General features: G+C 41.5%; 1 protein-coding gene across 1 annotated transcript in view; it reads left to right on the forward strand.

Annotated features, from left to right (window-relative positions):
- The first annotated feature begins 11,579 nt into the window (after positions 1-11,579).
- SLC27A6 (solute carrier family 27 member 6) overlaps positions 11,580-15,990 on the forward strand; it is a 124,025-nt gene continuing 119,614 nt past the window's right edge. The window contains exon 1 of the mRNA XM_045020122.1: positions 11,580-12,008. Within this exon, the coding sequence (XP_044876057.1) occupies positions 11,983-12,008 (26 nt within the window). The 5' untranslated portion in view covers positions 11,580-11,982. The remainder of the gene's footprint in view (positions 12,009-15,990) is intronic.

Consider the following 15,990-nt stretch of genomic DNA (forward strand, 5'->3'; position numbering starts at 1 on the left):
CGAACTCCGCGGCTCCCCCGTCGACTCCACCACCGCCGTTTGCAGTGGTGGAGTACCGGAGTCGACCGTGGCGCTTCCGGAGTTCGAACTATCGCGTCTAGATCAGACGCGATAGTTCGAACTCCGTGAAGTCGAACTCACCGCGTCGACGGGGAAGGTAAGTGTAAACCTACCTTGAGATCCTTCCTGTCCCACAAGTGAAGGAAGACAGAAGGCAGAAAATTCTGGAAGTGAACCACTGGCTAGATAAGTGGTATAGGTAGGGTTTGGTTTTTGTGGAACATTTGTTCCCCTTTAATTGAGGTGGAGGCCATTCAAACCATACAGCCTTCTCTCCCTACACAAAGTAGACTAATCTCTTTGAGGTCAGGCTGGCTAGAGTAATCAGGAAGGCATTAAACTAATGCCAAGAGGGGAGGGTAAGAAGATGGAAGATAGGAACACTGTTAGCAAAAAATTGGGACATTGAGAACAAAATTAATCAAGGAACCAAAGGACATGAAGAGAAGAAATTCTTTGATTGTTTATACGGCAATGCTAGGAGCCTGGGAATCAAACAAGCAATTGCAATTGCTCCCATATTAGCATACATTGAATCTAGTTAATATTACTGAAAACTGGTGGGATGACTTGCATGATTGGAATGTTAAAATCAATGGTTATAACTTATTTAGGAAGGATTGAGTAGGCAAAGGGGGAGGGGGAGTGTCACTTTCAAAAATAGCATTACCTGTTTCCAAGTCACTGATAACTCAGAAGAAAATGATTTTGAAGCTTATGGATCAATGTCCATGGAGGGTGCGGGGTGTATAAACCTGGCCCTGGAACTGAAGGGGTTAAGGAGCAACTCTGGACCCGGATGACCTCACCTAGTTCCATCTGCAGAGCATGCTGTAGCTGGAGGGGGAGCTTAAAAGGGAGCCAGACAGTTCAGAAGGGACCTGACAAGACAGGGAGAGAGACCTACCGTGAAAGGTCCTGAAGAAATGTGCCTTTTCCCTAAGAGAAAGAGCCTTCCTGCTAAGCCCAGAGGGACTGAAGGGTTAGTTATTCTCTTTTTCTTTTACTTCTTTGAGGCAAACTGTAAGACTTTGGCAAGAGAGTGGCCTGTAGGAAGTGGCCCGTGGAGACAGCCTTAAAGCACTCTTGAGTGCTGGATATTGGTGTATCTTACAGGGCCCTGGGATGAAGCCCAGTGGAATGGAAGGGCCTAGCCTCTCCTACCAAACTCTGGCCCCCTGCCCCTTGTTAAGAAGGATATGAAAACCTTCACTTCTAGACTTTCTGCCTTGGGAAAGGAAGGAGAGGGTAAAAATCTTTAGAACCCTGAGGCTGGAACTGGACACTCACATGGGTCAATAGATGGACTCAAGGTCCCTCCCACCAATCAAGAGGACAGGGGACCCATGCCTTCCTTGGGACTCTGTCACCCTGGGGAGAGTGGAGACTGGTGACCTGATCAGAGGGTTGAGTCAACACCCACCAAAAGGCAGACCACTCCAGGGCATGACTGTGACCCAGGGGAAATATTGGACGAAGGGTGAGCAGAGGCGTAGCCCCCTAAACACTAGCTGATAACATCGGAAAACATTGTCCATCACAATCCTAACATAAAGCATAAGATGTGGTACTTACTAGTGTCTGCTACAGACCCACAAGTCACACTAGAGAACAGGATGACTGCTTTCTTATGCACCTATCTATAACGGGTAGCGGGGAAAAGTTGCATGGTCACGGGGGGACTGCAGTCTGAGTTACATATGCTGGGGGTCTCATGCTGCCAGTACGAAAACATCCTTGAAATGTCTAAATATTATAGATGACAACTTCCTAACCCAAAAAGTGTGGCAGTCAACACAGGGAAATTCTTTATTAGACCTTCCTCTAACAGATAAAGAGGAACTGATCACAGAACTAAAACTTAATGGTAGCTTAAGTACAAGTGATCATGACTTCATTGCATTTAAAATGTGTGCAAGCATAATAAAGTCTAGACCAGTTATATATTTTACACACACACACACACACACACACGGTGCTTGAATAGGGCCAATTTTGCAGAGCTGAAAACTATTGAGTCAAATCAGGAGGGAGAAAGAATTTAATCCAAAAAGCATGATTGATAATTGGGAATCATTTAAGAACACCTTACTAAATGCCCAAAAAGTCACAAACCCATAATCAAGGAAAAAGGCCGTGCTGGTTAAAAAAAATTGACCTGGCTTAGAGAAGAAGTAAATGCAGCTGTAATATAATAATAATAATAAATAAATATATAAGCAAATGGAAGAAAGGTGATGTTGATAGTAACGAATGTCAGGAATTGTAGAAAATTGACAAGGGAAGTGAAGAGACACAAGGAGAAATCACTGGCCAGCAGAGTTAAGGACAATAAGGAGTTTTAAAAATATACAGTAACTCCTCAGTTAAAGTTGTCCCAGTTAACATTGTTTCATTGCTGATCAATTAGGGAACATGCTCATTTAAAGTTGCACAATGCTCCCTTATAACGTCATTTGGCAGCTGCCTGCTTTGTCCACTGCTTGCAGGAAGAGCAGTTCGTTGCAGCTAGCTGGTGGGGGCTTGGAATCAGGGTGGACTGGCAGCCCCCTATCAGCTCTCTGCTCTCCTACGTTCCCTGTGCGGCAGCCGCCCAGCAGGCTATCAATTGCCAGCAGTTCAGCTGTCCCTTCCCCCACTGCCGTGTGCTGCTCTGCCCTCAGCTTTGGAGCTGCTCCCCAGAGCCTCCTGCTTGCTGTGCGGGGAGGGGAGGAAGCTAATGTCAGGGTGTCCCTCTCCCCCCTGCTCCTGCACTCCGCTTACCCCATCTTCCATAGAGTGTGGGAACACATGACAGGGCTCAGGCTGGAAAGAGCTTCCTGGCAGCAGCTGCCATCTCAGCTTGCTGATCTACTTAAAAAGGCAGTGTACTTAGAGTGGGTCAGCATACTTAAAGGAGCAATGTGCATCTCTCTCTCACACACACGGTGTGTGTCTCTGTCTCTGTCTGCCATGCTGTCTCCCCTCCCTCCATTCATGCTGCCTTGTAGAGTGTGAGGCTACATTAACAACAATGAGTTAACCCTTTAGGGCTCAGCCAATTGCTAGTTCATCATTTAGCAGTAAGGCATTCCCTGGGAAATATCCCACCCTCTGATTTCACCACCTCAACCAAGCCTTACAATCATCATCACTGTGTACCAGTATTAAATTGTTTGTTTAAAACTTATACTGTGTGTGTACGTGTGTGTGTATATATATATATAATATAGTCTTTTGTCTGGTGAAAAAAATTTCCCTGGAACCTAACCCCCGCCCCATTTACATTAATTCTTATGGGGAAATTGGATTCGCTTAACATCGTTTTGCTTAAAGTCGCGTTTTTCAGGAACATAACTATAACGTTAAGTGAGGAGTCACTGTATTAGGAATGAAAAGTATCCTGACAATAGTATTGGTCCATTACTAGATGGAAATGGTAGAATTATATTATTAATTGTATAAATAATAATTATATTATTATTAATAATGCAGATAAGGCAGAAGTGTTCAATAAATATTTCTGTTCTGTATTTGGTGGAAAGGTGATATAGTCTCATCATATGGTGAAGAAAACACTCTTTCCATTCCACTAGTATCATGGAGCACTGGGGAAGCTCCTGAAGATTGGAAGAAAGCTAATGTTGTGACAATTTCTAAGAAAAAGTTAATGGAATGACTTGGATAACTATAGGCCTGTCACATTGACTTCACTCCCAGGCAAGATAGTGTAATGGCTGATATGGGACTTTATTAATAAAGATTTAAAGGAGGGTAATGTAATTAATTTAAACCAACAGGGTTCATGGAAGATATATATGGCTAAACTATTCTTGGTAGAGGTGTTTTTTTTTATTTTGGAGATTATAAGTTTGGTTGATAAAGGTAATAGTGTTGTTGTAATATACTTAGACTCAGGGCCGGCTCCAGGTTTTTTGCTGCCCCAAGCAAAAAGCCAGAGTGCTGCCCCTTGAAAAGTGCCACCCCAAGCACAAGCTTGGACGCTGGTGCCTAGATCCGGCCCTGCTTGGACTTACGTAAGGCATTTGAATTGGTATCACATTAATACAGAGATTTCTTTCCTGGGTGCTGGCTGGTGAGTCTTGCCCACATGCTCAGGGTTTAACTGATCGCCATATTTGGGGTCGGAAAGGAATTTTCCTCCAAGGCAGATTGGCAGATGCCCTGGAGGTTTTTTGCCTTCCTCTGCAGCATGGGGCATGGGTCACTTGCTGGAGGATTCTCTGCACCTTGAGGTCTTTACACCATGATTTGAGAACTTCAATAACTCAGACATGGGTTAGGGGGTTGTTACAGGAGTGGGTGGGTGAGATTCTGTGGCCTGCATTGTGCAGGAGGTCAGACTATATGATCATAATGGTCCCTTCTGACCTTAAAGTCTATGAGCCTATGAGTAATATTTTGATTAAAAAACTAGAATATTAAATGGATTAAATTGATAGGTCTCACGATGTAATTGTAAATGGAGAATTGTCATTAAGCAGGTATGTTTCCTATGGGGCCCCATGTTTCTTGGCCGTATGCTATTGAACCATTTATCAGTGACCTGGAAGAAAACAAAAAATTATCACTGATCAAGTTGCAGATGACACAAACATTAGGGGAAGGTAAATAATGAAGAGGCCAGATCACTGCTTCAGAGAGATCTGGATCACTTGGTAAACTGGGCAAAACCAAATAATATGCATTTTAATATGGTTAATACATCTAGGAACAAAATAAGGAGGCCATACTTACAGAATAGTGACTCTATCCTGGGAAGCAAGTCTAAGCAGGAAAATAGTTTGAGAGAGTTGCCAGTTTTTCAAAGAGACATTACTAAGGGCACAAGAGAAAACAATCCCACTGTGTAGGAAAGATAGGAAATATGGCAAGAGACCATCCTGTCTTAACCAGGAGATCTTCAATTATCTGAAAATCAAAAAAGAATCCTACAAAAAAGTGGAAACCAGGTCAAATTACAAAGGATGAATATAAAAAAAACCACAAGTATGTAGGGACAAAATTAAAAAGGCGAAGCCACAAAAAGAAATTACACTAGCTACAGACATAAAGGATAACAAGAAAACATTCTACAAATACATTAGAAGCAAGAGGAAGACCCAAGGACAGGGTCAGCCCCTAACTCAATGAGGGAGGAAAGACAATAACAGAAAATGTTGAAACAGCAGAAGTGCTAAGTGCCTTTCTTGTTTCAGTTTTCACTAAAAAGGTTAATAGTGATCGGACATCTTAACGCAGTGAACACCAGTAAAAATGAGGTACGATCTGAGGCTAAAATAGGGAAAGAAGTTGTTAAAAATTACTTCAGCAAGTTAGATGTCTTCAAATACACAGGGCTTGATGAAATATATCCTAGAATACTCAAGAAGCTGACTGAGGAGATATCTGAGCTATTAGCAATAATTTAAAAAACTCACAGAATATGGGAGAGATTCCAGAGGACTGGAAGAGGGCAAATATAGTTCCAATCTATAAAAATGGGGAGAAGGACAACCCGGGGAATCACAGACCAGCCAGCTTAACTTCAGAACCTGGGAAGATAATGGAGCAAATAATCAAGCAATCAATTTGCAAACATGGGTAGTGATCGATCTATCGGGGATCGATTTATCGCATCTAGTATAGTGTAGACATACCCTTAGTCCAGCCTTGAGTGCAGAGGACTAGACTAGATGGCCTACTGAAGTCCCTTCCAGTCCTACGCTTCTATGATTATGAGTGGATGAGGAGAGGGCCCATGGCAGATGAAATCTTGAAGTCTGGAATTGGTTTTCTTTAAATGGATTTTTTTAAACAAACATACAACCATTCACCAACCAGTGTGTAGATCAACATGAGGTTTTCTGCTAGCTGACATCATATAGTTTAAGACAATCACTTTAAAGTTGCTGTTATATCACACTGTGTTGCTTCAGGAGAAAGAGGTGAAAAATGTAGCTGATGTTATCTGTGGTGGTCTGCCTGCTGGTGAACATCCCAATATATCAGAAATAGTCTTGAATCATTCAGAATCTAATTAGGATTGAAGTCCCATAACTTTTGACTGATATACATATATACGCTTGATTGGAAAGCTGTTAAGACGTGTTGAGAAGCCTGCAGTGCAGGAAGTCAGTGTGGGACTTCATCCAAAAGCATATGGGAGTACAACAGGAGTGGAGGAAGCACATAGAAATACGCCAGGGCAGAGGGTGAGGGGGACAGACTTTAGAGTGGAGTTAAGGATGTGATGAATAGGTGATGGCAAATGAGATTAAGTTATGTTCAGAGAGAGGAACTTCAGAAATCTACAACTTTTAAACTTAAAGTATGGATGAGTCCAGGATGCAAAATTTGGATTTGGGTTCTTGTTTTGAAATCTCTCAATTTGGATTGTGGGTTTTGGTCTGGGACCATTTAGAGTTCAAAGTATTAAAAGATCCATTCCACCAACACAGGTGCTCATTTTCACAATATAAATCTAAACTTGTTGCAGGTGCAGTAAAATGGAGGACAAATATGAATAGCTACTTGCATTTGGTGGCAGTGCAGTTGAGCTGCCCATATGCTTTCCACTCAAAGTACGGCCTGGAGTTATAATGAGTTTCTGACTTCAAATGAATTAGACCCTAATTGGGCCAGATTTTTAAAGGTATTTAGATGCTAAAATTCAGATGGACTAGGTGCCTAACTCCCATTGAAGTATGTGTGTGTGTCTGTCTCTCTGTTTTTGACCAGAAATTCCATCCTGGAGCTAAAATACTTTCCTTAAAAGTTTCATAAAGACTCATACATTCCTGTCAATGTTGAGTCAGCATTTTTTAAAAATTGTGTCAAAATTCCTGACCAGCTGTAGTCCTGACTCCCCATCATGGGATTTACCTACAGAATAATGCTCCTCAAATATATTAGTAATGTGTGTGCCCTCACCTTGATTATCCAAAACATTTTCTGTATTCTAACTACTGAAAGAATTGATAGCAAGTTCATCAGGTAAGAAAAGTGCTCCATGTGCCATTTTCAGAATTGTGATTCTGTGATAGCCCCCCTTTTTACTTCTGGTAGTATGGATTTTACGGTACTCCTGTTTTCATTCTACTCCTCAGTGTGCATTGCTGTGGAAGCCAAACACATGTGTGGCCACTCATAGAGTGTTCTTGGCAAGCGTCAAGACATGGACACCAAGTTCTGGCATGTATTTTTTCCAGCATCAATATCTGGGACTGTAGCTGTCTTCCTGGCTGGATTCCTCTGTTCTTCTGGCTGGCTCCACACTCGGCTGCTGAAACTACTGTAGGAAGTGCCAGTGGTGCTGGCATGAAAATAAGTCTGGTTTAACTATCCTAACCCTCAGGATGCCATAATCATTCAATTTCCCCTTCATTGAGAAGAATGTTCTCCTTTTTATATGTCGAAGAACAAATTTCTAGAAAACCTTTTTCTGAGATCCATTTTCAGGGCCCTTTTGTGGTGAAAGAGGAGGAAGTGCCATATTTGCATGGCCTGTTCAAACACACAGAGCAAACCAATATAAGTTCTTCCCACACTGTTATGTGGGCCACAGATTCATTAAGTCCCTTCTCTCACTGACAGGTAAACGGAACAGTCACTACATTATACAAAAAGAAACATCCAGACAAGCTTTCTGTCCATTTCCTCAAGAACAGATTTCTTAAATGTTGTTAGATAACAAAAAGCAAGGCAACATATATGGCTTTGAGTCACAAAGCTGAGAGACAGTTAGAGGAAAGATGTCCAGATTGTTGCTATGTAGTGCAATAGGGAAGAAGTGCTCAAGAATCCCACCTTGCATCTGTGATACATGGGGCAGTCCAAGTACTCTCCTGAATCTCTCACTGACTACTCTCTTCTTGAGTTTCTGGTGTAAGCATCCCGCCCCCCCAAAAAACAAGGGTGGGGTAAGCAAGTAGGAAATAGGCTGGGGTGATATGTTCTAGGCTGCCTCAGTTCAGGGCCGTGGTTGCAAGCCACAATAGTCCATAATGTCTTTGTTTATTCCAGTTTCCAGCTATAAAGTAACTTTCTTATAAGTTTCCATAATAACATCCATAGCTTAGCCAAGGCAGTGCCCACAAACTTGAATACCTCTGGCTCAGTTCTGAAAAGTCTCACACTTTCACTTTCAGTGTCTTCAGTCCTCCCTGGAGCACAGCCTGTGGTGGTGTTGCACCATTTCCCATGTGAGACAGACTGAAACTTATGCAACAACTCCTCAAACTTTTGTAGAAGAAAATTGGGAAATGTTTTCATCAGTGTAATTGGCTAATTAGTCCCAACTCTCAAAAATGAACAAAGGAAGAGTAAATACATGATAGATAAAGAAAATGGAAATAGAAATCTGTAAGCAGAACGGGGCATGGAATGCACTGTATCTCTTGAGAACAGAAAGAGGGACGTATAAATAAATATCTTCTGGAGGAAAGGAGTAAAAATACCCCAGGAGGTGAGGGGGTGGGAAACCACAAACCCACATTCCTTATTTTCTACTGAGATGAAGGATTGGCTCCCAGAAAAAAAAAGAGGGTCTGTAGGAAAATGTTATACACATAAGCCTTTCTCTCTTTTTTTTAAGTGGGGAAGGATTACTAAAATATTTATTAATATTTCCTGTCCTTCCCAAGAAAGTAAAAGAAATATAAAATTGAATGGGAAAAAGAGAAGCTTTGAAGAAGATAATAAGTATTTTGTTGGGATGGGAATGGGAATGGGAAAAGGTGGTAAATGAAAAGGTTGCAAGAAACTTAAATATAAATAATTTTGCAGAGAGGGTAGAAAAATGGGGTTTGATAAGGAAAAGTGTCCCTTTATTTTACAGAGCATTCATGGTCTTGCTCATTTGTGGCTGCAGGCATGAAAAGTAGATGTCTAGTTCTGCGTAAACATCACAAGACTGGGAAATTCAGTCGAGATAACTGTCCAAAAGTTGCTTATCCAAACCAGTTTGGTTTGGAGGGGATAACTTTTCTTGCAGTACATTTCTATTTCTTGTTGTGGCCAAAATCAGGAAGCACAGAGACAGAAAAATTGAAAGGAAAAGGTCACCAATTTTTTTAAACCCTAAAATGTTTGTTTTCAGACTGCATTTTGTGTGATTGCTCAAATCAGATCTTTATCCAAGTCAGTCTGTTCATCCAGAGATATAAATACTTCAAATATACTAGCAGTTAATGGGGAGTCTCATTTAGTTCAAATGGTAGAGTTGCTAATTTTGTATCTGTAAGTCTGCACTTCATGCTGCAGAAAGGATAGGGTCCTCACTGCTTAACTGTTCCTCATACACCTTCTCAGTAATCACAGTAAATATTGAAGTAGATTACTTAAAACTGACTTCAGTAAAATGCCATCCCACTTCCAAGCCATTAATGATGGCACAAACCCCTCTCTCAAATAACATATATTCTCCAGGTTTATATGTTTTGGGCTCAGGTTTCTTTGATAGAAAAAACAGGCTGAATTACTGGATTTTTTCCTTAGTGATACATCTGAAGATGCAAGGTAAGTCTGAAGATTAAATACCAAGAACCTTAAAGTTTTAAGGTTTCTTCTTCTACTTTAAAGACAGACCTAACAACAAAGTTCCCCTTTAGTTTACTGACTTATAATAAACGTCACTGTACTTATGTAGTCATAAATTACAAAGCAGATATAAGGCCCCAAGGTTAAGCATGTAGAATCACATTTAGATGCCTGATAGAGGTGGGAAAGAATTGGTGAAATATTTTTCACTATATTTATTTCCTGATTTTGAAACTCATTTAAAGTATTGATTTTAAATTGGTTAAGGAGGTCAGAAAATTACCCACACTAAGCCTGAAAAGCATACCCCTGGGGGTTGTGGAACATTTTCTATACAAAATGCACCTTCAAAAAAGAGATGCACACTTGTGACATTTGGAAAAGCTATTAGGAGAGGAAGAGTGATGGTGGTGGCACTCTCCAAAAAGCCACATAGTCTAGTGGATAAAGCACAGGGCTGGGAGCCAGGAAGACTTAATACTTTGCAGATATAAAGCACTTTATAAACATTAGTTATGAAGTAGCAAAATATCATTATCCCCATTTAACTTATGGAGAAATTGAAACTCAGATATACTAAGAGCCTGATCCCTGGAGGTGTTGACTATCCCCTGCAAAGTTATCCCCATCTTCCAGTAATGAAAACTAGAGGGAAGCAGGTGACTGGAGAGTGCAACCCAGAGGAAGAGAGGACTAGAACAGGGGGCTTGGACAAAGGAATATGGGAGGGCGGTCATTGCCACAAGGGGAAGAACCCATGTCCCCCTTCCCCTACCACACATAAGAACGGCCATACTAGGTCAGACCAAAGGTCCATCTAGCCCAGTATCCTGTCTACTGACAGTGGCCAATGCCAGGTGCCGCAGAGGGAATGAACAGAACAGATAATCATCAAGTGATCCATTCCCTGTTACCCATTCCCAGCTTCTGGCAAACAGAGACTAGAGACACCATCCCTGCCCATCCTGGCTAATGGCTATTGATACATACATCCAACTTCTCCAGAAGACCCAGGCAGGGGGACTCAGCTATTTTGGAACCCCTGGCCTGTTCCGCACTGCATGCAGCCCAGGAAGTACATGTATTTTAAGAAGTAAGTATATTCCCAGAAAAAAAAAATCTTGGTTAGGAAGCACTTACAGCTGTTAATACAGGGTTTTTACAATAAATTATTATTAATTATATTTGTATTACCGTAGTGCCTAGGAGCCCCAGTCATAGACCAGACCCCATTGTGCTAGGTGCTGTACAAACACAGAACAGAAAGATGGTCCATGCCACAGAAAGCTTACAGTCTAACTATAAAACAAGAGACAACAGTTGGATGCAGGTGGATGGAGAAGTACAAGCAAAAAAAGAAAAAATATTGGTCAGAATATTAAGTTGTGGCTTCAGCACACCAGCAGCCTAGTCGTTGTCAAGTTTTTTGTAGGTTTCATGGCAAGGGGAAGTTTTAAGGAGATTTTGAAGGAGGATAATGAGTTAGTTTTGCAGATATCTATGGGGCAACATGGGAAAAAAACACAAAGGTACTGTACTCTTAACCTTTTACTCCAGTTTGGCAGGGTGGGTTTTTGCATGGAATATAAATATAAATTATACTATACTAAACTGTCATTTCTGACAGTTTATTCACTGATGGCACAACTAGGCCTGGATCCTGCAAAGGCTTGACTACCCAAGGAAGTTTTTCTGCTATAATTAATTATACTAGTATAACTGTAATGAAAAAGTGCATCTGCACCACTTTGTTTATGCCAGCTTAATATGCTTTCCTGGCAAATCACTGGTCCATGCAGCTCTGAGCTATTTTTCAGATAATCATTCAGCATTTGGGACAGATCCCTCCTGGAGCAAAGTTCCACAACTAGGCTCAATGTATTCTGGAATTTTTCTCATGGTGCTTTGTGACATACCTACCAGAACCTAATGGAATTTAGGACTTCAAGAAAAACAAACTCTCATGATTCCTTTTCTGATATTCCATAATTCATGTGATTTTAGCAGGCCAGAGCCATTTTCAGACTGCTGTCAGGCGGCATGGGGGAGGCACTACTGAACAGGGGAATCCTGACCATCATTAATGTGAACAGGGTCCTCCAGATGTATTGACAGTCATTCAGGAGGGTGGCTTTCGAGGAGTTGGCAGACAGCCACCTGCATTATCACCATGATGCTGTGCAGATACTACTGGAGGAGGAAGAGGACTACATTGCCTTGTTGACTCTTTCCTGGAGCTGTTTCACTCCCTGGAGTGCTTCTAGTGGGGTCAGTCAACCAGCACCATCAACTGGTGGACTGGATAGTGCTGCAGAACTGGGATGACCAGCAGTGGCTACATAACTCCTCATCCTGGAGATCTGTGCACAGCTCACCACAGAGTTTCAGCAGCAGAACACCAGCATGAGAGTTCCCATCATCATGAAGAAGTATGTGGCCATCACCATCTGGAAGCTTCCATCCCCAGTATCTACCTCTCAGTAGCTAAGTAGCTTAGTGTTGATAAATCTATTGTCAGGGCTGCTGTTATCGAAGTGTGGACTGCTATGGGGAGGGTGTTGCTGGCTGAGTGCAAAGCTGGGCAGTGCATAGGAGGTTACTGATGGATTTGCATGGGTGGGATTCCCAAATTGTATAAGAATAAGCATGTGGGGTTGATCAGTGATCATTTGCCCCCACCTCCAAACTCACCCTCCAGGTGGCAGAGTTCATTAACAGAAAGGGGTATTTCTCAATGGTGCTGCAAGGCCTAGCAATAGATTTACTAGCATTAATGGGGATGGATTGAAAAGGTCCCTGTGCTGCCTGCGTCCGCATAGCTTACATTGAAGTTGATACCTGGGTATCTCCAGTTTCCTGATAGAGTTTGGTAGTAATGCAAAATGCTGTAAAAATACTGTTTCAAGTGTGTCCGTTCTGAAGGTCTATCAAAGCTGAAGTTCTCTGAGAAATTGAAGATTGGCATGTTGATGAGATCCATCCTGCAACCTTTGTTGCTTTGCTCCTTCTGTTCTATTCTAGCACTAGTTAGGCTGTCTATACTTCTGACATGATACCATGTACTCCTTTCAGGACTGCTACTAGCTGATCAGGCTCCTATACCAGACAGACTGGTGACAAAGCTTCCCTCCCAGAGGGATACACCAACTGTATTCATGATAAGATCCTTTAATGCACAACCAGGAATGGCTTTTGTGAGCTAACAGTATGTTATACACATCACCACCTAGTGGTTGAACAATATAACACAGTTTAGCATTCCATTACACACACCCAAGCTAGTTTTGATCTAGCTATCTTTAATAAGAACAGCAGTGAAGCTGCAGCAGCATGGGTTAACCCAGGGGTTCTCAAACTGGGGGTCGGGACCCCTCAGGGGGTCACAAGGTTATTACATGGGGGGTCGCGAGCTGTCAGCCTCCACCCCAAACCCCGCTTTGCCTCCAGCATTTATAATGGTGTTAAATATATTAAAAAGTGTTTTTAATTTATAATGGGGGTTGCTCTCAGAGGCTTGCTTTGTGAAAGGGGTCACTAGTACAAAAGTTTGAGAACCACTCTTGAGCACATACGCAAGATTTAAACAGGGTGGTAAAATCCAATCAAGAAGACCCCAGAGCAGTGGAGACCACAAAGGTAACCAGAAGGCTTCATCCAGCTGTGAAGCAATGCAGTGTGGGATACCAGTAGGAGGAATACCTAAAGCAGTATAGTTAATTCAACATAGGGATACATCCACACAAACCATATAGCAGTATATCTCATTTCAAAATAGTTATGTTGCTTCCGAAGCAAATTAAAGACAGAGAAGTAATAATAATAAAAACATGTGGGGACACAAGATAGTTTATGCCAAAAAATCTGAAGTTGTACTAAAAAAAAAAATCCAACAGATTTTCCTGTGTAGACAAGCCCTTACACAGATGCAAAAATCTGCACACTGAGTAGCCCTGATGTAGTCAATGGGGCTATTCAAAATGTGTAAAGTTGAGCACATGTGTAAGTCTTTGCATGAATGGGGCTCCAGTTTCTATGTTCTCATTGATGTAGTCATGAATTGCACTCATTCCTTGTGGGCTGCTGAGCACATAACAAAATCCCAGATTTATAAAAAGGAACTTTTCTCTAACTTACCAAAAAGGTCATTCTTTTCAGATTTCAGTTATTCCAAGTACCTTTACATGTATATCAGGGTGAACAAGATGCAGAAATTATTTCCCACAAACTGGTCATGTTAGAGGCCTCCAAATTAGAGAACCAAAGCTCCACTGAAGGCTGCTTTTAGCCAAGAAAACTTCCATTATGTTCAATATGTTTTTTATAAATAAAATTTCAATGCTACATGTTTTCATTTAAGAATGTATTTGCTCATGTGCAATTGTATGTTGCCCTGGAGTTTATTTAATCGTGGGCTGATGTCAGGGAGAGTGACAAAATGTCAGTATAAAGAAAGTGACCGCATTTTATATACTGCCATAAGAGCAACTTTTTCTTATGCCTGTTTAATAATAAATTCTTCTGATATTCACATAACCAGTCAAGCAGTTTTACACTGTTTAAAGGTCTAGTGAAATTATATAATGCCATTTGTACCACACCTCAAAAATTGTAAACAGGTCATCTACAAGGCAGAACATCTGCATTTTTCTTAATTTGAACCTCTTATTTCTAAAACAATCCCTTTTATTGATTATAGCTTGTCCCTCATTTTTAGTTAAAATTATGTTGCAACATGTAAAGGTCAGAGGTTGCTGAAAGCGAGTGAGTGCACTGCAGGTACTGATGTTGATTAGTAATTGACCTACATTTGGAATGCAAGTGACTAAAGTAGGGAGCTAGAGGAGTATGTGCTCTCCCCATCCATAAAAATTATTTGTCTGTGAAACAGTGGTGAGTAAATGTTAGTATTATTCCTGCTGGTACTGTAACTGGCTTATTAAACCCATCCTGGGACGGTCTGTTTTCTTTCCACCCTGTAAAGCACGGTGGGCTTTTAAAGTACATAATTCAGCTGAGTTTCACTTTTCTGAAAGTGTCTTTATGTTACTGAATTACAGTTTTATGTGGGCCGATGTGCCACAATATACATTACATCTCTATTCGCTGAGTTCTGGGCCAGATGGGATACATCCTCTTCAGGCATCCAGACAGTTGTTATTTAAAGGGAAAATGTAACAGTTCAGCTTTTTCACAGGACAGTAATCGTCTGATTTTAGTACTCAGCATTCACAGGATACATTTTAGGCCAAGTCATAAATGTAACTCACAATACTATAATGTAGTATGAAGTTGGGTGGTTTTTTTTATTTTAATTTCAGCTAGTACACACAGAAAATTAGGCACAGGGGAAGGTACTTTACATAGTATACTCTATAAACAATAGTCTCACAAAGCAAAGTGAGCATTAGTTTTGTTGTGATGGAGAAAGTGGTAGATCACTATCATTTATGTCACCTGTACAGTAAAAATAGGCCTGAGCTGCCAAGTCTGGTTTCAGGTCTTCTCTTGGGGAGGTTTGGATCCTAAGTTCCAGTTCAGGACTATTTATATGTACATAATAAACTTGGGATACATTTTCAAATTTGTGATTGCAAATGGAAACAATGATGATTAACTGACTATGCAGGTATGTCACTTCCCTGGGCTGCTCCTCTTGCATCTGAAGAAGTGGGTATTCACCCACGAAAGCTCATGCTGCAAAACGTCTGTTAGTCTATAAGGTGCCACAGGATTCTTTGTTGCTTATGCAGGTATGGTTGATCCAGTTTCAAAAGGTCTATCATATCTACAAAATATCCAGATTTTCAGGAAAAATGTAGAGAATGGTCAGTATACAGCTATGAAGTAAAAAACGACACCTGGTGTCCTTAGCATGTATGTATTGGTTTCCTCATTCACATCACCTTGTAAGGATATAACACACTGGCCGGTATACCCACAGCAGCTGGGAATGGTAGTATAGCAGGCTCTCCTCTCTTCACTCCCCCTGCTGATGACCCTGGTCCTGCAATAGTCTGCTTCTTCTTATGACTCAGTCCTGTGGCCAAGTAACCTAGAGTCCCACTCCTTCCAGGATAAACCAATAGTCCAACAAAACAAGTAAGCCCAAAATTTTACAGTCACTATGCCAGACCTCAGCCCTCACCTGGGACTCTTCATTCCTGGCCTCTTTCAGGCTTGAAGCCTATACTTCCCCTCATGTTGTGGGGAAGAAGTAAGGGAACCCTGGTGCACCCTCTCCTGGGGGTTCCATCCCCAGGGCCATTCTTCCTTCAATTCCTTGCCACTTCCCTGGGCTGCTCCTATCTTTCCTTACTTATCAGTGCCCCAACAGATCTGTGAATGTTGCTGGGGATTTGTGGCTCATCATTACTTCTTCCCAGCTGGCTACTGAGGTGCTTTCTCAAAGTC

This window comes from Mauremys mutica, chromosome 6, assembly GCF_020497125.1.
Source record: "Mauremys mutica isolate MM-2020 ecotype Southern chromosome 6, ASM2049712v1, whole genome shotgun sequence".
NCBI lineage: Eukaryota > Metazoa > Chordata > Testudines > Geoemydidae > Mauremys > Mauremys mutica.